At 41.8% G+C, this 20,882-nt stretch overlaps 1 protein-coding gene across 3 annotated transcripts in view; it reads right to left on the reverse strand.

Moving 5' to 3' along the window:
• The window catches only part of DTL (denticleless E3 ubiquitin protein ligase homolog), a 33,071-nt gene that overhangs the window by 8,349 nt on the left and 3,840 nt on the right, over positions 1-20,882 (reverse strand). For all 3 annotated transcript variants that reach the window (XM_073338963.1, XM_073338961.1, XM_073338962.1), the window contains exons 3-12: positions 20,164-20,262; positions 19,721-19,782; positions 19,510-19,630; positions 18,388-18,453; positions 16,073-16,188; positions 15,190-15,263; positions 13,271-13,374; positions 12,093-12,197; positions 7,101-7,213; positions 1,653-1,742 (exon numbers count right to left, since the gene is read on the reverse strand). In XM_073338963.1, the coding sequence (XP_073195064.1) occupies positions 1,653-1,742; positions 7,101-7,213; positions 12,093-12,197; positions 13,271-13,374; positions 15,190-15,263; positions 16,073-16,188; positions 18,388-18,453; positions 19,510-19,630; positions 19,721-19,782; positions 20,164-20,262 (950 nt within the window). The remainder of the gene's footprint in view (positions 1-1,652; positions 1,743-7,100; positions 7,214-12,092; positions 12,198-13,270; positions 13,375-15,189; positions 15,264-16,072; positions 16,189-18,387; positions 18,454-19,509; positions 19,631-19,720; positions 19,783-20,163; positions 20,263-20,882) is intronic.

The following is a 20,882-nucleotide window of genomic DNA, read 5'->3' on the forward strand; positions in this document are numbered from 1 at the left end:
AGGCCTATGTGCACAGTAATCAAGACGTCTTTCCTCTGGCCTCCCCAACACCAACATCAGCTCTACAAAACACTGCTGGTAGGCTTGTCTTCCTTGCCTGGGGTTCAGACCACATCACTCGCCTCTTCCAGTCTTTCCATTGGCTCCTCATCTCCTCTGCATCAACTTTAAGCTTCTTGTCCTTGCATTTGAGGACCTGCCTAACCACCACTCCTTTCTGAACTGCCTTTGACTCCTTTTACATTGGCCCAGATTTTAATGCCCTGTTTGTTTTCTTCTCCCATGCTACCATGGCCAGGATACTGGACCTGATGGATCAGAGGTCTCATCCAGCACAGCAATTCCTATGCCACCCCTACAACTGGAAAGTACTTCTTGAGCTTGTCTGCAAAGCCACTACCCGATCCTAATTCAAATCCCTCCTGAGGGCCTACTGTGATGCCTAGAGAAAGTAGCTGATTAACAATGGTGGGCAGAGGGGCAACTGAAACTGCCAGCAAGAAACTCTATGGGACTCCTCGGATATCATAGCTGTGGGAGGGCTTATTCCTGATTTGGAGATAGACTGGTCCCTTAACCCTACTCTCCATGCCAACAATTCCCTCCCCTCCAGTGATGGCCATATGGGGGAACCACTAATGCTGACCCTTGCATTTTCATTAAGATATGGTTCAGGACAGTGAGGCTCTTGGATTTAGCATTGAATTAGAAGTCATGTTGACAGACTCCATATGGCTTATTGAAAGAACAGACATTAATGTTCTTTCCATCCTCCCACTAAAGCTCTCAGCGCACTAGATTTGCAAACATACCAGTGGACAGACAGCAGACGACATCAACAAAACTCATAAGCATATGAAGACCTTGAAGAAATGGCTTCAAATTTTGCCAGTATAACATTTAGATTAATCAATAATCAACAAATTTGTTAGCATAACAATTTCCATCAGGAAAGGCCTTCATACATTTCCAGGAACAGACTTTTCCAAGTTACTAATAGTTATCAAAGGACTCAAATTACTTGAAAAAATTCAGTACAGCATCATATTGAATTCACTTGAGGATTTGGTTGAAAATGTAGTGCGGGCAATGTGGGTTGATGCCACAAAAAATGGCCTCCCTCCCAAAAATTAAACATTTTCGCAAAAAACATTTTTATTTTCTTGAAATTTTCCATTTCTTACTCAAAACTTTTGTTTACCGTTTATTGCTTTTTTGTAGCAGAATTTTTTTTTAAAGTAATCACCAGTTTTGACTGGTTGGCTTAGTCATTTGGTAGCTTTTATCAAAATAGAAAACTTTTTTAAAATGAAAAAATAATTGAAAATTCTGATTTTTTTTAAAAAAAAATTTATGGAATATTTCAAAAAATGAAAAAATAATCTAGACTTTAAACTCACAGCACTAAACCGTCTTAGGAATTTTCATGAAAACATTTTGGATTAGCTCTAACTCTATGTGAAGGGAAGAGTGTAGCAAGCCAGCTCATCTATGCCATTTTCTTTTCAACAAGGCTTTCTGTACAGAGAAGATTCCACCCCCGGTCAAAATACCCCCTCAAGTTTTGTAAAACAAACACTACCGTGGTCACATCTGGTCCTTCATTCATTGGTTTCACAGGACATTCCAAAACAGTTTTTCTAGAAACTAACCTTAGTGAAGTCTGAAGGACACCAGGCAATGGAGGTAACCTCTTGAGAATGGCCAAGGAGCATCATGGGAGGAAGATGGGGCTCAGAAATCTAAAAAAACAATCCACAATTTAAAATCAGTTGGATTTCTGCATCAAAAGCATCACCAAGGAAGGCTCCACTCTGCTGAAGTAGAATACTATGGTGTGTTTCATCAAGGATCTCAAAGCACTCTACAGTGAAATAAGCTTCCCAACACCCCTCCGAGGTATGCAAATATTTTCCCCGTTTTGTATAGCTCTCAGGCACAAAGAGATTAGAATTGCCTGCTTAAGGTCATGCTTGAACGTCTGTGGCAGAGTTGAGAAGAGAACACCGATCTCCTTAATGCCTGTACTTTAGTCACAAGCTTATCCTTCATGCCTAGGTACAGTAGAACTTCAGAGTTACGAACACCAGAGTTATGAACTGACTGGTCAACCATACACCTCATTTGGAACCAGAAGTACACAATCAGGCAGCAGCAGAGACCAAAAAAAAAAAAAAAAAAAAGAAAAAAAAAGGAAATACAGTACAGAACTCTGTTAAAAATAAACTACAAAATATAAAGGGAAAATTTAACAAAAGATTTGACAAGGTAAGGAAACTGTTTCTGTGCTTGTTTCATTTAAATTCAGAGGATTAAACGCAGCATAGTAAAGTTTCAAAGCTGTATTAAGTAATGTTCAGTTGTAAACTTTTGAAAGAACAACCATAATGTTTTGTTCAGAGTTATGAATGTTTCAGAGTTACGAACACCCTCCATTCCCAAGGTGTTTGTAACTCTGAGGTTCTACTGTATCTTGGAAAGTATCACTTATTCCCAAGAATTCAGCACAGTCTCTCTGGATTTATTGAAAACAATGCTCCACATAGAACTGAATGGCTCAAAGCAGGGGAGAAATCAATTTCACACCAATGACATGAGTAAAAGTAGTTACTGGCAGTTACTTAGTAGCCTATGTGAAATAAGTTGGTGGCCTCAGTCCAGTTCCTCATGGACTTGACAGCCACATCTAAAAAACACACCCTCACAATTAGTACCCTATTGGCAGTCTTGGCAGAAAGGCAAGGGACTGAATAAGCTCTAAGAACAAATTAGCATTTTGCTCCTAGAGGTGAAGCAGCTGGGTCAGGGTGGAGTGTATTGACAGTGCCTGGGAAAACTTGCTTAGGACTTTCTGCTATACATAGGACTTGTCTCCAGGGATGCACAAGCACATTGCTACATTGAATAGCACGGTCCATTTAAGGTTCCAGAAGCTCCTATTGGGAGCAAGTTTGCCTACTCAGATTCTATGCTGAGTAGAAGGTGACATTTATAAAGCAACAGGAAGACTTAAACCCAAGACCTATTTCAAAAAGGAGCTGAATTTGGTAGTTTTCTACTTGCTTCAGAGCTAGTAGTTCATGTAGTTGGCAAGTTCCAGTGTGTCTTCCAGCCAGCTAACCTATAATTAACTTTACAATAAGATAGCAACACAGTCAAGGTTCCTTGGAAAAAAAAAAAGGTTATGAGTCCATACAGTACACACACTGATTAAACTGAACCCCAATCTGATACACCTTTCTCCTGACCTACAACAGCACCAATCTTTATCACAGCTCATGAGACCAGCGATTAAACAGAGACTGACTTAGCTGAGGCTAATATTAGCCCTGCCACAACCAAGCAAGAGCAAGAAATCAGATTTAAGGTTCTTTTTATTTTGCAGACTTTCAGCAGGTTTCCTGAAGTTATGAGTCACCAGTAGCAATGTGACATTAGATGTGGGATTTGCTCTGATGACTAAGTAAATTTAATAGATTCTTTAGCAAGTGGGAAAAGGCGGTTTTATTCACAGATTTACAAGGATACATGCAAAATATCAGGGAGGGCTTCTTGTTTCTTGATCCATTTCCTTTTCTTGTCAAACTTTGATTTCTTGCCATGGCAGCCTGAAAAGCTGTAGTTAAGATTCTTAAGCAGAGTATTTAAAGTTTGTCTGAACTAAAGTAGTTCATAACAGGCTTTTTTTTTTTTTAGTATGTGTATGGCATGCTGGAGGCAACCACTTGACTAAATATCTATTAAATGCCCTGTTGAGAATATAACCTTCTCTGCCAAAACATGCAATACCATGGAAACTAAAATCCCATTTAAGGAATAAACTGAAGGAGTTCTTAGTACAGAGAACACCTTAGTTTACATTTAATAGATTTTTACTGCGTGTAGCAAGACATTTAATAATCCTTGATTACTGACAAGAGGGTAGAAGGAGAGAGTTATTCTCCCTGGCCAGATTCTGCTTCTGTACTGTTTTCACACTGATATAATTTAACTGACATTGATGAAGCTATACATAAATTCCACCAGTGTGAGTGAGATGAGGATCAAGGCATTTGTATCTGAATGGTTCTGAGGGGGGAGGGAGGAACAGTGCACAAACTAGGTTGCTGATGCTTTATCCTCTGGGTTCTGGTAAAATCAGCGTCACAGGTGCTTTGTTCCCCATATGTTATTATGTCATTAGGATGCCAAAATGTACATATAGGTATAAAAACAGATAGGCAAGTAGCTATCTATTGGGATTCAGGATATGTCTTATATTATGTACACATCAAACTGCACAGGAACATATGAAGCGTGACACTAAGTCAGACCAAGGGTCCTCCTAATCTGGTATCCTGTCTGCTCTGACAGTGGCCAGTACCATATGGTTCAAAGAAAAGTACAGTTATGGAACCACCTGGCTGTAAAGGAAGTTTCTTCCTGTTCCTGGTCAGTTAGTGGTTCAAAGTAAGATGTCCATTTTAAAATAAATACTTTCCACCCCTACCCTTAATGCTAAGCTGAATGCAAGGATTCTTACAGATGCAACTTATTACTGGGCCAGCAGTTACTTTTCTTGAAGTGCTTACTACATGCAAGTGATGTCACATGCTGAAACGTGGAACCACAAGATGCTCCTTGTCTGGTCAGCAATAACCTCTGTCCATGGCATTTCCTGACCTAGGTACAACATCCCACTCCTGATCAAGAGTCTCCTGGAAATGTCTTGGGTGGACAATGTCCTCATTAAATTACCTTTTACCTACCTCTGAATTTGCACAGACAGTGCCTCTTCTCAGAACACCCTCCCAGTTTGAAAATATGAGGCTAGCCTTTGTCTCTTTTGGCAGCTCACCTGTATGCTTCTCAGAGCAGCTGGTCATATATTTTCTACAGCACTGATCATCTCAGTAGTATGTTTACATCAAAATCAATAAAGTCTGGCAGCCTTCAGGGCACAGGAAGGAATCTGAGTAGGTAGAATTTGTGATAAGTTTTCGATTGTCGGAGTAGAGAATGCTACCACTACATAAAGTAGCCACAGGGTTAACATAATAATGGTCATCTGACCATCCTTCATATATTTGTTTTAATTAATGTTTGGCATCCACATGCTACAGCACTGGGAATTTTATAAAAATAAACAGATGGATTTTAAATCCATTTTTTCTGAATTTTATGAAGCCCTTAAATATTCCTGTGCTGTTCCCAGCATAGTTTCCAGGGAACCTTTATAAAAACATGGACTTGAAAATGTGCAATGCAAGATGACACAGCCTGTTCGCTGGATAAGCCTGGTACGTTATGAACCACTGAAGGGCCTGGTGTGGATAAGCCTAAGTGGATACCTATTAGTTTTGCTATGAAAGCAAACACATCACTGTGGCGCTGCTACTCCCAAATAAGCAGCCACGAACCTTACAAGAACGCTTCTCTCAGACCCAAAATGGCTACGAGCCTGAGCCAAGACTGCAGTTGTACATACTCTGAACTCCTAACTTTGCTTTTATTTCCAAACCCATCATGAAAAGAGACCAGGCCGGGAAAGCAGGTCAGATTCGATTTTAGAACAACTGACTTTGCCAGCGCCTGATATTAGAAGGTACATACTGAGTTAGGCGTGGGCAGGAGTGAAAGCATCACATCAAATACATCATTTGGTAGTGAATATGAGTAAACCAAGGAATTCAGAAGTGCTCGTGCAAGTGTGTTTGAAGCCAATTGGCTGACTGGATATAGGTCAGGCGGGTCACATTTAAATAGCTCTCTCTTATCCCCTGTAAGGAGATGAATTTTGCCTCTGAGGAACAGAAGACAGTGTAGAGGTTGCACAGTGCCATGAAAGGGTTACTTGGGGGAGGGGAGCTGGCAAAGGGTTTGGACACGGACCACAATATTAGAGATGAAAGTGACGATTCATCCTAATGTGGATTAAGTTGTGGTTGGTACTTACATAGGTTCCTATCTATTGAAATCCACCACCACAGGGCAGCTGCCAGGATAAGAAAATCCAAGTAAGAGAACTATAACTATACAGAGAGGGAGGGAGGTAGGTAGGGGTGTGTGTGTGTGTGCGCAATATTGATCAGGGACGGCAGGAGCTTCCTGCATGAGAGTGGCTGCGTTTAGGCCAATGGTGCTAATGTAAAATGGAGACAGCAATAACAATTCTAAGATTGAGAAAAAAAGAGTCTCATGGCCAGTTAAGACGCAGGATTCCAAATTCACTGATTTCCTGCTCTTACAATCAATATGCTTCTAACTTTACCCCAGGAACACTAGTATGGTATTGAAAGACATCCCAGCCAGAATTCATTGCAGCATTAAACAGCATAATCTGAAGAGTTACACAAAAAACTTACACAAACAGTCACCTAAAGATTCTACCCATTTGTCTCTTTGTCTGAGAATGCCTCTCTTATCCACGTTCCTGTGTGGATGAAACCCCACAATCCCTCCCCACACGACACAGCGAGGAACAGAACTTCTCTCATTTTGAAGGCCCTGCTATTAACATGACATTTGCATTTCCTACACATCAGCTAGAGATGCCAAGTGACTAAGCTCCTCAGCTGTCAGCCAACATTTCAGAATTTTGCTGAAGGCTCTGGCTGAGCCCTTGCCATAATACAAAGGTTTTAACTATTGCAAATTAAGCATGAGAAAAAGCTATGTCTGAAGCAAGAGCTTATGAACTGGAAAACAAAAGTGCCCCTTAAAACAATTAAGCAGTTAGACTCCACTAATGTGTACCACTGCTAAATATGAACCAAGAACCTTCTACCTGTCATAGCTGCTGAATAAACAGAAAGAAGATTTTAATGCCCATTAAAGCCAGATTAAGATCAGCAACTTGCAATAATCAGCAGTGATGAGAGACATAGTGGTGGCGGGCGGTTAGCTCTGTTTTACATTAATAGTTACATTCAAGTTTGACAGCTGTATACTCTGGGCACAACATGCAAGAAACTAAGCCTGTGCTGCTTTAAATGGGACCCCTCCTCCCCACTCATCTCCATTCGCTATGTGAATGTGGAGAGCAAACAAAAGGAGAAAAGGGAACAGTTCTGGGCCATCAGGTTGGGGCTTTGTGTCTGGGTTTCTTTCAAGTGTCTCACCTTCCAGATGTAGGCACTCTGGTCGCTTGAGCCACTAACCAGGAACTGGTCATCTGGGCTAGTGCTGGACTTGACATAAAAGGTGGAATTCTGGTGTCCACTGAAGACTGCCACTGAGACAAAAAAAAAGTAATAAAAATAAATAAACTCAGAACAGAATTCTGGAGTTCACCTGGTTACACAACTAGGGCTGACATTACAGGCTTTTCCTGCCTGTTCACATAGCTCAAAAGGCAGTGGTTATACAGACTCCCTTGCTTTAGGGCCTGAAGTTTCATCTACTAGCTAGCAGAGGGCACCATTCCCTTTTGTTATAAACTGACCCCTCCACAGCACAGTGGTGCAGTCATCTAATAGCTTTGTTAAATCCTCTCCTTCCCGTGTGACAGCTCCAGGCAAAGACCTCCTCTGGGCCAAGCCCAGGCCCCTCAGTCAGCCTCTTTGTCTCCTATTCTCAGGGCCACGAGTGCAGCTCTCTGCACCACCCCCAAAAGAATGGGGAACCCAGTAATTGTTGTTAGCTAAAGACCTGGCTTCTACTGAAACAGTGGAGGAGGCATTTGCTCCTCCCCCTTCTTCCTGCCAGTGCTTTATTTCTTAAGGAGAATATGTGCTGGCTCAGAGACAACGGTCACTTGCCTATTTTTAAAGTCTCAGTAACACCTCGCCTGAACTATTAAGCCTTGAAACTACTGCTCTGAATAGCTGCAATCCTTGGTATGCCAAGAACCGGAAGTTCCAGCAGCCAACACGGGAGCAGCACACAGATCTAGAGCACTCGGCCACTCTGCACACGGGCTTCTTATCAAGGTAGAAAGGGCAAGTTACCCAATTTAGCATGATGTGTGACTGAGGCCCTCTGCCAACACTGGCATACGGAGCTAGGAAGCGAACTGTGAACGTCGTGGTGTCCGATTTACAGCAATACAGTAAGAACTTAGAGTAGCAGTTTAGCAGGTGTTTAGTTACCATGAAACTAACAAGCTTTTCAATTAATTGACCAAAGCACTTACAAATACAAACAAATAGAAAGGTATTTGTTTGTATTTGGAGTATTTCATGAACTTGCATTTACAAAGGTCACCACACCTCGCTGGATCCTGTGGCTCTTGCTAGCTTTTGGTTCAATGCAGTATACAGAGTGACAGGCTGCGGCATGAGCTTGCATGCTGGCCACAGGGACAGATCCCACTGAAGAGCCATTTCCCTACTTCCTCCTCCAAATTAAAAGGGAACAGAATTGATTCAGACAGAGCTACAAAAAGAAAAGCAACAGCAGATCCTGCTGGTTTTCTAATTATTGAAGTGAATCTGCAAGAGTCTGCTGCCCTCTGCAGGGCTCAGAATAGGATCGACATATTCTGTTGGGCTGAGAATTCTTTGAAACAAAAGTGAAATGTTTTGCAACCAATAATATGAAATCAAGATTTGCCTCCTAATGAATACAAGTTAATAGAAGCTACTGACTAAATTCAAAAGCCAGACTGGAGACTGTCCTGTCCCTCTAGGACTAGCACTGAGTGCATAATTGATTTTGTGGCTGAACTGAAAAATGCCCCAAAAATGTGTTTAATTTCACACCAAAACTGATTTTTTTCAGATTGTTACCAAAACATACAAACCAAACAAATTTTGTTCAGCTTGACTGGAACCATTATTTCAAAACAAAATGTCAGTTTGAACCAGTTCATTCTGAAATGAAATCTTTAAAGGAAGAGCTGACTTTTCCCATTTCCCACCCCTCATTTTTTACGTGGCCGAAACTATTTGCTGAATTCTACACCAATTCAGGAATAGTCTCCCTGAAACTGCATTTGTCTGGGAATTTACTATTCAACTGAAGAAATCTGCCCAGCTCTATTTATAAACCTTATACAGGAATTATAAATTATTTAGTTTTTGTATAGAATAGGTAAGTTCAAGGCTCTATATAGACATTATCTAATTAATCTTCCTTGGGGATAGTCATCAGTGTCAACATCTCCATTTTAAATACAGGGAAATGGAGACAGAAAAATGGAATGACTTGCCTAGGGCTGCACAGCAAGTATTACTAGAACTCAGACTTTCTGTTCATAGTGCAGGGGTCGAAAATGATCCAGTGTAGGAAAAAAAATATAAAAGATCCTTCTAGACACCTCCTCACCCAGCCTCCCAATCTTATGCCCTCTCTACAGAAATGACTACTATTTAAACAAAACTATACCTAAGGATGGTTGTATGGAGACAAGCTGAAGATAAATTAACATGATGGTGCTGTTGCTGGTTAGTTAACACTCTCCCCCTCCCCCCGCAGTCTGTACGTTCATTAGCACAGAAATCTGATGCGTGATTTTTCTTCTCCGAGTGGCCAGGTTTGCCATTCTTATGTTTCCCCTGTGTTGTGCTGTTGAAGAGGCAGGATTTAGGTATTCCCTAAATAGCTAGGGAAGGGAATTTCCTTCAGGAGGGCAGCCTGGTGAAAATGCTTCCAGAACTGAGAAATAGCATATCTGACATCAACAGCTAATCTGGTAATATTGAGAACTGCCACTACTGCTCAGTTCTGGAAGCATTCTCACTGGGCTGTCTTCCTGAAGAGGGTACAGAGTGGGGCCTTGTTCTTTTGAGTTCTGTTGGCAGAGTGACTAAGAAAAGTCTCTGGAAAGTCTCTAAAACAATGCCATTGACTGGGCTACATCTAGTAAGAAGTGTCACTGCTTATTGCGGTGAAGCATTTGTCAGTCTCTTACAGAAGCAGCTCTGTGCATCACAATTCATTAATCACTGTGTTAGCATAAAGGTCACAGAGGCACAGCCAAAGCCATCTGAAAAGATAGTCTGGATCCCTGCTGAAGACCTCATATAGTGTAGGAGTGTTCTGGGGACTGTTATAAAAACTCAGAATGGTGATGTCTTAAGATCTTTTGAGACAATTTATCATCAGACCACATGCATTTCTGTAGAACTGATCAATGAAATTGTTTTTAATTGTTCACTTTATTAATATAACTTCATAAGTAAAGTTTTATGAATGAAACTACATTCATTCATAAACCCAGGTACCCCAATAACTGGCTAATTGAGTTTCACTTTCAATCCAATTGCTGCTTAAATCGCTGAAACTTACACTGTTTCAACATTGTAACTTCTGCTCACTGTTTGCCATTCGTTATACTTGTCTCTATTGTAACTCAAACTCCATTTTAAAATGCTCACTCCATTTTGCAAAAGCTTGCTGCAACCTTTATTTTTGCAAAACCCTGCTGTAATCTTATTAGTTTAGATATGTGAATGAGGTATGTATAGATGATGGAATCAACCTCCAGGCCCAGCCTTTCCTGATGAAATGAAGTGTAAACACCCAACAGCTGAAGATGCAGACAACAGCCCTGACAAAGTAAGAGGAATCCACCCTCAAAAGAAAAGAACAAAAGTACATTGAAGAAACATCAAAGCCAGGTCCTAGGCTGAAAGTCATGTCTGCAATTGACGGGTGATCAATCACATGGAACCCAGAAGCAGGGTGACACAGCAAGACCTATTGACTCTGGATTCAAACTAAAGCCTACAAAGAGGATGGGTGAGATGGAAGACTTAGAGGTTAACATTCTGCTGCCAACATGAAAGGGCATCGGTGCATGTCCAACAGAGACCCAGCTCTTCCTTGTGCCCGGCTTTCCTGGCCAGTTAGCCGCCACAAGCTACGAATCCAAGCCACGAACTCAAGCTACATTCAGGACTGGGAACTATACAGCAGCTGCAGAACCTGTGTGTGTGTGTGTATGAACGAACGTGTGAATGAATGTGAAACTTAATGAAATGTTATAGCTATAACTGACTGCCTATGATTCTTTTTGTATTCACAATAAATGTGACATTTTGTCTTATCCCCTTTAATAAGACCCTTCTGGTTTTTATTTTATTGGTATAACATTTCTTGTCCTCATACATTAAGTCTTAATGAAACTTTAGAGTTCAGAGATGGCACTAGAGCGTGGGACATTTCAACCCTGAGTTCACTGGTTAAAGTGTGCTTTACAGGGGTAATGACCAGAAGCTAAACATTCCTAATCTGGTAGCTGTGGTCTCTGAGGCCTTGTCTACACTACCGCTGTAAATTGACCTAAGTTACACTACTCCAGCTACATGAATAATGTAACTGGAGCCGAGGTAGCTTCAGTCAACTTATTCTGGTGTCTACACTACGCTGCATTGACGGGAGACACTCTCGCGTCCCATCGACTTACCTTACTCTTCTCATTCTGGTGGAGTACCAGAGTCGACCAGAGAGCACTCTACCGTCAATTTAGCGGGACTTCACCAGACCTGCTAAATCAACCCCCACTGCATCGATTACAGCAGCGTTGATCTCCAGTAAGTGTAGACATGGCCTGAGTGAGCTAGTGGCCCTAGTTCAGTTCCTAATTTTTATCCCAACTCCATCACAACGGATCTGAGCACATCACAAGAACAGATATTGTAACAGATGCTCTTTGTGGGCAGTCTCAGAAGATACAAAGGAATAAGTAGGCTTCTCGTTCCTTCAGGCAGTCCCTCCAAAACAGGGCACAAGTGATGGGGAAAGCTTGCATTGCTACTATCCACATTGTGCCTGGTAGATAGACAAATGGCACTTCAGTCTTCAAGGGTTAAAAGACAGAATAAACTTTGCACATCCTTGCACTCTCTACCAAAACTGCTAACAAAGGGTTCCAGTTAGTGCCAGTTGTAATGGTGGTTTGTGTGGTGTGGATATCCAGGCTGAGACCAAACTAATTTCATACAGGCCACCAAATCATCATCCGTTTGCATCAACTTTACTTTCATTACTGACCTGGACCCAACTTGAACTAGATTTGCAAGAAGAGGTCTGTACTCCTTTAACAATGCCCTGAGCCATCCTGACCCCAGATTTTAGGAGGTGCCTAACTTGTGGCTGAAGCTTAGAAGCTGCATTTTACAGTGTCAGTCTATCCATTTGGCAGCTGTTTCCATGGGTATCATTCTTACCTGGAGTGGTCTTTAAACTTGTCATACTGAACATGTAAATATTGTCATCTGTGCAGTTAGCAAACAGACTGGTACCAGTGGAGTCCAAAACCAGACTAGAATATCCTGGAGACAGAAAACGAAGGTCTGCATAACCAGTAATTCCAAGAAAACAAACAGAAGGCTTCTGGGCACAATTCTGGGCATCTCTATTACATGTGACGTTACTGGGATGTTCTCACCCCTGAACTCTCCCAAGACTTTAAGGAGAAGTTTAGAAACCATCCATCTCACTTATATAAACTGGACTTTCAAAAGCAGCAATCTCACTGGCATTTGTAAAATTGGATTTACATGGGTAACAAGAACATCCAGATATATAAACAGTAAAAGATTAAATAAATAACCACCAAGAGTTTTGGAAGGAACATAAAACTTCATGCTGCAGGGCATAAGCCAACCTCTAACTGATTAGTTAGGGTTCCAGGGGAGGGAAAGCGTTCCCTGTGTGCACACCTGCTGCAGGATTTCTTTCATCTTTTCTGGAAGCAGCTGGTACTGGACCCATACTGTCAGAGACAAGATACTGAACTAGATGGAGCACTGATCCGATCCAGTATGCTATTCTTGTGGAGTTAGGATACAAGGATTTTAATCAGCGTAAGTGCAGAGCAACAGAAACAAAATAAAGATTGTTTATAATAAGCTGGGCCTTAAAGTGCGGTTCTAGTGAAGAAAGCTACCATGTAAAAATAGCAACTTCTTACTCAGTAGATCTGCTCCCTATGTGTATTCAGAATTAGAGCTGCTTACTTTTCTGACCAATAGAAGTTTTACTGTGTTTACAGAGCTCACACAGCAAAGAAAGAAGGAGCTGAATTTGGTTTTAGCTCATTCATCATCACCAAGTTAGCTAAGTTCAGATTGCAGGGCCATGTTCTCCACCCAGTTGCTTTTGTGCAACCCCATTGGAAAGGCCCACAGGAGTTATTATTACTGGTTTGGTGATACAGAAGCAGGAGAAAAAGCTTGACTTTCTGGTGCTGGCTGTTTGAAAAAAAAAAAAGCCCTACTAAAACAGGCCAGTCAGATCTGGAAATCACTGACACAAGACATGAGCCCCCTCCAAGTCATCTTCTTTCACATCATTTTTCAGATCAACCTGCAACTTTGAGGAGTAACATCATTCAGTTGCTTACCCAGTTTGCGAGTGCTGATCCCAGGGTAGCAGAATGACTTGAACGGCACCGGATCCTGCCGATACATGGTGTAGTTCTTGCGCAGGTCCCATACTTTGATTACACTGAAATTCAAGATACAAGCATCTTCAGCTTCTACACCTGCTACACAGAGCTGATAAAAGCATTCTACAGCAATCAGAGGATGGCTCCCCACCGCTTGTACCCAGTGAATCTAGAAATGCAGCATGACTGAAGCAAACCAGAGCAAAAGCCTGCTGAGAGAATGACAACTGAGATTGCTGGGCTAGGCAGTGGAGTCACTGACTGCTTTTCACCTTCCAGAATGTTCTATTTTTGCAACCAACAGAATATATTTAAGGCTAAAGCATGGAAGTTTTTCAGTCCAAGAATTAGGTTTCAGAGAGAACTGAGATGTAATTTGACCCAATGAAATAACAAACTAAGTTAATTTTCTCAGATGAAAACTAAAATAAAGAGGATGCACTGATATTTTGACAGTCATACTGAAAAAGCTCTTCAAGCTTCTTCCTTGCTCTCCAGGAGCAAGCCTCTGTCATGAAGGCCCTCACCCAGCAATGAGCTCCATGCAGGTGGGCCCCAGCCCTGTTGACTTCAGTAGCACTCGGCTTGTGTTCAGGGATCTGGCCACATGGAGGTGGTTGCAGGATCAGAGCCTGAGAAGGTGATCTCCACATTAACCAGAAGGACAGTTTATTGGCACTCCAAGATATACCAACAGACCTGGCGCCCCAAAAATGCACCCTCTGTAACTCAACAATTTTTTTATCCCGCGCAGCTCATTAGCTGAAGAATAAGATTTCCACTCAGTAGTCTGACAGCTTTCCCTAAACAAAAATGGAGGTGCTAGAACAATTAAAACAGCATCCATCTAGTACTTGGTTATGAAGCTTAAAAGAAAACTCAATCACTTGTCATGAAAGGCAGCGATACCTTGGGTTCACCATCACAACCCGTTTTAGGACACCAGGCTTTTAAGGAGATTAGTCACATAAGGACCATAATTTTAACATACCTTTACAGGAGTGCTCTTTCCAAGCCAAGTTTTTTTAAAAAATTCATGGCTTGCCCTACTAATTAAAACCCCAGTAAGGAGGCGTAAGAAACACATTCAGAAGTCATAATGCAATCCAGCAGATTCAGCACTGGTCTGGATCGGAAGGCCTCCTAGGGTTTGTCTACACTGCAATTAGACACCTGTGGCTGGCCCACATCAGCTGGCTCAGGCTCACGGGGCTATAAAATTGTTGTGTAAATGTTCAGGCTCAGACAGGAGCCTGCGCTTTGGGACCCTCCAGCCTGAGCCATCTACACCACAATTTTACACTCTCACAGCCTGCGCCCAAGTTAGCTGGCATGGGCCAGCCACAGGTGTTTAATTGCAGTGTAGACATACCCTAAGTGATTTTGGGAAAGCCACCAAGCTGCTCTTTGCCTCGGTTTCCCTACCTGTAACATGGGGGAAATGCCTGCCCACCTTTGTGAAGAATTTTAAACTCTACAGATGAAAAATTGCTATTATAGTGCATTGCTTCCTTAAAAGTGATGCTATCAAGTTGCATTTAGACGTAAAATTAATATGGTTAGAGACCTTTCTAATTGGCAAGTAGAGTGAATTTCCCTAGGCAGTTAAACAAGGCATCTCATCTGCCCATGTGCCAGAATACCAGAGCGTGAGCTTGCCTCCTGTTAGAACCATTCATGGCTCTTATTGTCTACTCTAGATTTTGTTAGATGGACAGTCAGTAACACTTGAGATGTTCACCAGCAATTTACTGCGATTCAAGCAATATGTAAAATCTACTGGGACCCCTACAATTTCTGTTCAGTTTCTGCCTGTGACACTGAGAGGAAAATTCAGATTAGCTCAGAAAAACATCCATTCTCTCTCTCCTTACCCATCGACAGCTCCTGCAGAGATAAGTGTGTGTTCATCTTGAAGCAGCACCACTGTCACACTCTGCTGGAAATCCTAAAAGGAAAAGAAAGCTATTTGTTTTCTGTCACAGTCAGTAGAGATTCTCTGCAAAGTTCAAGGCCAGCATGAATGTTTGGGAAATCAGTTCACTCTTCCTCCCAGACAGATTCATTCTGAGTTCTGCCAAACTGTTAACCAGCCAGAGTCCTGCTTTAGTAGTGGCTCAGTCCTTGGATTCCACCACGGTCACAAAGTTTTTGTTGCCCAGCAAGTTAGTCACCATAGGCAGGAGGCCCAGGAGTGCTAGTTGCAATTTAGGACACTGGGTTCAAGCCCCTCTGCAAATAGAATTCCCACAGAGGTCAATGGGATTGGGCTCAGATTTGAAAACACTCCTCGCAGATTAGACGTAGTAGAGCTCTCGCACCATTGCATTTAGTGGATGAAACAGGCACAACTCTTACTCCCATGAGTTATAAATATAAAAGCACGACTGTCAATAGCTTCCTGAAAAATCTTAGAAGCCTAGGAATGGAGTAATGCTGGGCACTGATCCCTCCAAAGTAAAAACACAAGCACATACCCGGGGAAGAAAGGACATATGATTTGCTCAAGGATAACTGGATCTCATATTTAATTTCCAACACAGGTGAGCCAAATTGATCACAGTGTCTGGTTATAAAACAACAATAGAGATCAGGCTTTGAAGAAGATAAGCTTATCAGCATTTCTATCCCATTCAAACTAGATAGCTCTCCCCAGTCGAGATGCTCTCTTGTTCATTAGTTTGCAAAGCTACCACAACACAAAATGCTATCTTGGGAAGTAGAGTCCTAGATTTCTTTCACCTTCCAAATTCTTACCACTGAAGGGGCAAGTCCTCTGAGATTCTGCTTTTTCTTCTTGGGTTTGGAGAGTATCTGCTTGTCTACTATGTTGTGGGCTCCTCCAATTTGATTCACCTGCCTGTAAAATCCATCTGAAAGACAGTTCCAGGAAGCTTCACTTATTACTGCTAGATTAGCTCCCATTTACAGCCACAGTTTTAATAAAAATAGACACAGAGTGGAAATACATTCTAGGAATTGACTGAGAGTGACCTTTAGTTTCATTCATATACTCTGCAAACAAGCATTTTCAGTTATTTTAAACACTGAATAGAAGCAGGAAATAAAGAACATGAGCATATATTGCAATAGCTGCCATTCAGTCAGGACTCTTCAATAGGTTAAATTCTTCCTGATTAAGTGAAGTGCAAACCATGGTTAGCCCTTTAGGACAGTGAGTTCTACAATTAATTTCACTGAAGTATCAGTTTAATACATTTAAATCCTGTTGATTTAACAACATGCAGTCATGAGGTTTATTAAATACAGTGTGTGTCAAGTTTCTAAAAGTTAGCACTTACATAGCACTTCATTAATGTTAGCTACATTGTGAAGGGAAATACATATGATCATCTAGTCCAGTGCAGGATTTCTCCCACAGTACGTTTGTAGTGCTTTCTCCAGTCTGGTTCCAAGTACAATGAAGCTGATAAATTTCATTGAGGAGACTCAGTTTTTTGTTCATTCATCACTCCTGCACCTATCATCGTGGTGTCTGAGCACCTTACAAAGCCATCTGACTGGTCTACAACTAACCTGAGTTCTGTCACATATGGTGCAGCTTAGTGAGGGTGCCTTGCCCATGTGTCAATGCTGAACAGGTTTAAAACCAATGTTATGGCATCATTTCTTGCATGAGAGTCAGACAACTGTAAAGTAAAATCTCGGGCAGCTAGTTCTTGGATCAGATCTTTCCTCTTTTGATAGTATTCACTGAAATCACAGCAGTTAGGCCATCTATGAGCTCACAGCCCTAACCCTCACACACTCTCCTTTCTGGTTGGTCTTGGACATTTCTCTAATAATTTTTTTTTCCCCTGCCTGATCCGGTGAGTTGAAGTCCCCAACTGATTGGCAAGAGCAAAGGCACAGTGGAAGAGTGGAGAACAGCATGCACCAAGAGCTGTTTCCTCCAGATGGGCCTCTTGAGAGTCTGGACAGCAAAAGCACTGATCAGCAGCTGAGAACAATTTGTAGCAACTCTAACTGTGAACAACAGACCAATTATTAAACCATCTATTTGTAATCACCTAGAGGATAACAGGGTTCATAGAATCATAGAAGGTTAGGGTTGGAAGGAACCTCAGGAGGTCATCTAGTCCAACCCCCTGCTTGAAGCAGGACCAATCCCCAATTTTTGCCCCAGAGTTATCGAGAATAACTAGCACAGATTTGTGTAAGAACAAATCAGGCCAAATCAATCTTATTTTCCTCTCTGATATGGTTTCATGGTTTCTGACATGGATGGGGGGAAGCAAGACAAGCGATTTCATATTAGTAAGGTTTTTGACACAGTCCCACATGACATTCTCATAAGCAAAGTAGGGAAACGTGACCTAGATGTAATTACCATAAAGGTGGGTGTACAACTGGTTGAAAGACACTAAGCAGGGAGAGGTTGCAAACACTTTGGAGGACAGGATTAGAATTCAAAATAACCTTGAAAAATTGGAGAATTGGTCTGAAATCATCAAGATGAAATTCAATAAAGAGAAGTACAAAGTACTGCACTTAGGAAAGAAAAAAAAAATCAAATACACAACTACAAAATGGGGGGTCAAGTGAAGGCAGGACAAGAAGTAATGGGCTTAATCTGAAACAAGGGGGCTTTAGGTTAGATAGTAGGAAAAACTTTCTAACAATAAGGGTAGTTACACTATCAAACAGGCTTCCAAGAGAGGTTGTGGAATCCCACTCACTGGAGGTTTTTAAGAATTGCTGGATAAACACCTGTCAGGGATAAGGCTTATTTGGTCCAACCTCATCTTAGGGGTGGGACTTGATGACCTCTCAAGGTCCCTTTCAAGCCCTACATTTCTGTAATTATGGCCCACAAAACATATCAATACAGAGACTTAGGTAAATCTGAGAGTGCCATGAAAGTGGTAATACCCATTAAATACAGAAAAATCAGATCCTTGGCTTTCTCCCACTAAAGCAGCTTTTCCCCCAAATAATTCATGTCCTGTTTAAGGGGCTTTGCCTGTATTGCAATAAACTGCATCAACCCCAAAGAATAAGCTCCAATACACACCACCAGCCCCATTACACACTTCTGAAAGCTCACCTACCTTTTTTGTTGCACCTGGTGTCCCAGAGCATGACGTTTCCATCTCTGCCTCCAGTACAGAAGACAGCTGAGGGAAACATATTTATTAGCTTCAAAAAGTTACAAGTGTTCATTTTAGAAGATTAACTGAAGCCAGGGTGGCACCATCTCTGTGACAATGCCCTGCGTCATCTGCCTGTCCTAGCCCTAAACCTGGCAACCACATCTCAAGGCTGCAGGCTCACTGCTAAGGTGGTAGATTTAGAATCTGAGGAAAGGCAGCCTGCTGCTTGGTACTGTTTGGCAAAGGAGATTGGTGGGTTTTTCCTTATTACAACTGACCCACAGGCAACAACTGAAGATAGTAGCATATGAATGTTCAAGGAGAATTGAATGACTCAGGGAACCTCCAACTTTAATAGCTTAAATTTGGCTCAGGTTAGTGATCACAAGAAGTTACCAGCATTAAATAGCTTTCTGGTGTCCCATGCAGGAGTAGCTAATATTATTATAGTTCAGGGGTGGCCAAACTTACTGATCCTCTGAGCTGCATAGGACAATCTTCAGAAGTTCAAGAGCCAAGCTCGCCTGCCGGTTTCAGGGCTTCAGCCCTGCAGGAGGCACCGCCTGAAGCCCCAAGCCCTGGCAGGTGCTCCCTGGAGGGCTGAAACCCCGAGACCCCCCTCCCCTCAGAGCAGAAGCCCCTAGCCCCACCACCTTGCCAAAGGGCAGAAGCCCCTAGCTCCACCCCACCCCCCAGTCTGGTGGACAGAGAAGCAGGGGGAAGCGCGATGGAGGCACCACGAGCCGCACTTTAACTGTAAAAAAGCCACGTGCTGCTCATAAACTGTGGTTTGGCCACCCTTGCTACAGTTCCTTACGTATAACTACATAGCACAGACACCCTTGTTGACAACTTCAGCCCAGAGACCACTAAAACTGAGTGGTCCTGGAAACTTAACCAGCCTTTCACCCCAGAGAAGGTCTCTACTGGACACAGTTGAGCCACATTGGAAGGGCAGTGTGAGGAAGCCTACTCGGGCACTGCCTGTGCTACAAACAGTGGGCTTTGGCCTCCAGAGATCTCATCAGTACTAAGATTTACTTTAAAAAAAAAAATGGGGAGAGAAACATGAACATTTACCTTTCTCAAATTTAGAGAAAGCAACTGACTTGAGGCTGCACTGATGACCTTTACATATGCCAAGCAGCTCACCAGCCCTCACATCCCAGACTTTGGCTGTCTGGTCTCCTGAAGCTGTAACCTTGAGGGGAAGAAATGAAAAGATTTAGACATTCTTTGCATCGTTCACCAGAGCACTAAAAATAAAGTCAGAGAGCACAAGTCATCTTACAATCCTGTGTTCCCCAGGCACCCAGGCAAGGTCGAAGACCGCATTTGAGTGAGCCAGCCACTCTGAAGGAAAAACAAAGGCTAAGATTAGTTCAGACCATGCAAAAAGTAGGCATCTTGGAAACGCATTGAAGCGTGACATTCACTTGTAGAGAACTATGAACATTTTTTTAATCCAACATTCAAATGACTACATTTTGTGGCTTGTCAACAACAGCTTTTCACGGGTGCTAAAAGCAACATAGGACAATTTGTTTAGAAGACCAATACTGGGGACATGTTCACACTACTGCTTTAAAAACAGAAGCCATGAAATTACAAAGAAGGAATGCAAGTACTGCCCATATTTAAGTATTAGTCAACACAGCAAAAGCGCTTTTTGCTTCTAACAAATCATGCCCATTTTTTACATCAAGTTCAGATCTTGCTCTGAGTTACATTTACCTCTAAAGATCTGCTTGCCACTGTTTTGGGTTTCAGTATCATAAAGTCTAACAAAGCCTTCTTCATTTGCAACTGCAAGTACATGCTGCAGATCTGAAGCTGAAAGACAAATGATTGGAAGTTATGTTTTTTGTATATTAAATAGCTACCTCAATGTTTCCCTCCCAAAAGAGAACTGCAAACAAATTACTTAAATAGAATATACAGCAATTGCACAACTTTGGAAAAAGTAATTAGCACTTACATAGCAATTTACATCTTCAAAGCACTATATAAACATTAATGCTCTATAACAGAATATGAATAGCCCACTTTACCAAAGGGAAAACAGAAAGCTTACATGACTTGCCAAATGTTACAGTGAGATGGTGGCAGAGCTACAATTAGAACTCAGATATCCCTAATTACTAGTCCCCTGCTGCCTCAGTAGTTTATAAAGAATATCAGAATGGACAAATTAGAGAACTGGTCTGATATCAGTAAGATGAAATTCAATAAAGACAAGTGCAAAGTACTACACTTAGGAAGGAAAAAATCAAATGCAAAAAAAGTCAACAAAATGAGGAATAACTGGCTAGATGGTAGTACTGCTGCGAAGGATCTGGGGGTTGTAGTGGACCACAAATTGAGTATCAGTAAACAATGTGATGTAGTTGCAAAAAAGGCTAATATTCTGGGGGGTATTAAGAGGAGTGTTGTATGTAAGACATGGGATATAA

This window comes from Lepidochelys kempii, chromosome 3 (assembly GCF_965140265.1).
Source record: "Lepidochelys kempii isolate rLepKem1 chromosome 3, rLepKem1.hap2, whole genome shotgun sequence".
Classification (NCBI taxonomy): Eukaryota; Metazoa; Chordata; order Testudines; family Cheloniidae; genus Lepidochelys; species Lepidochelys kempii.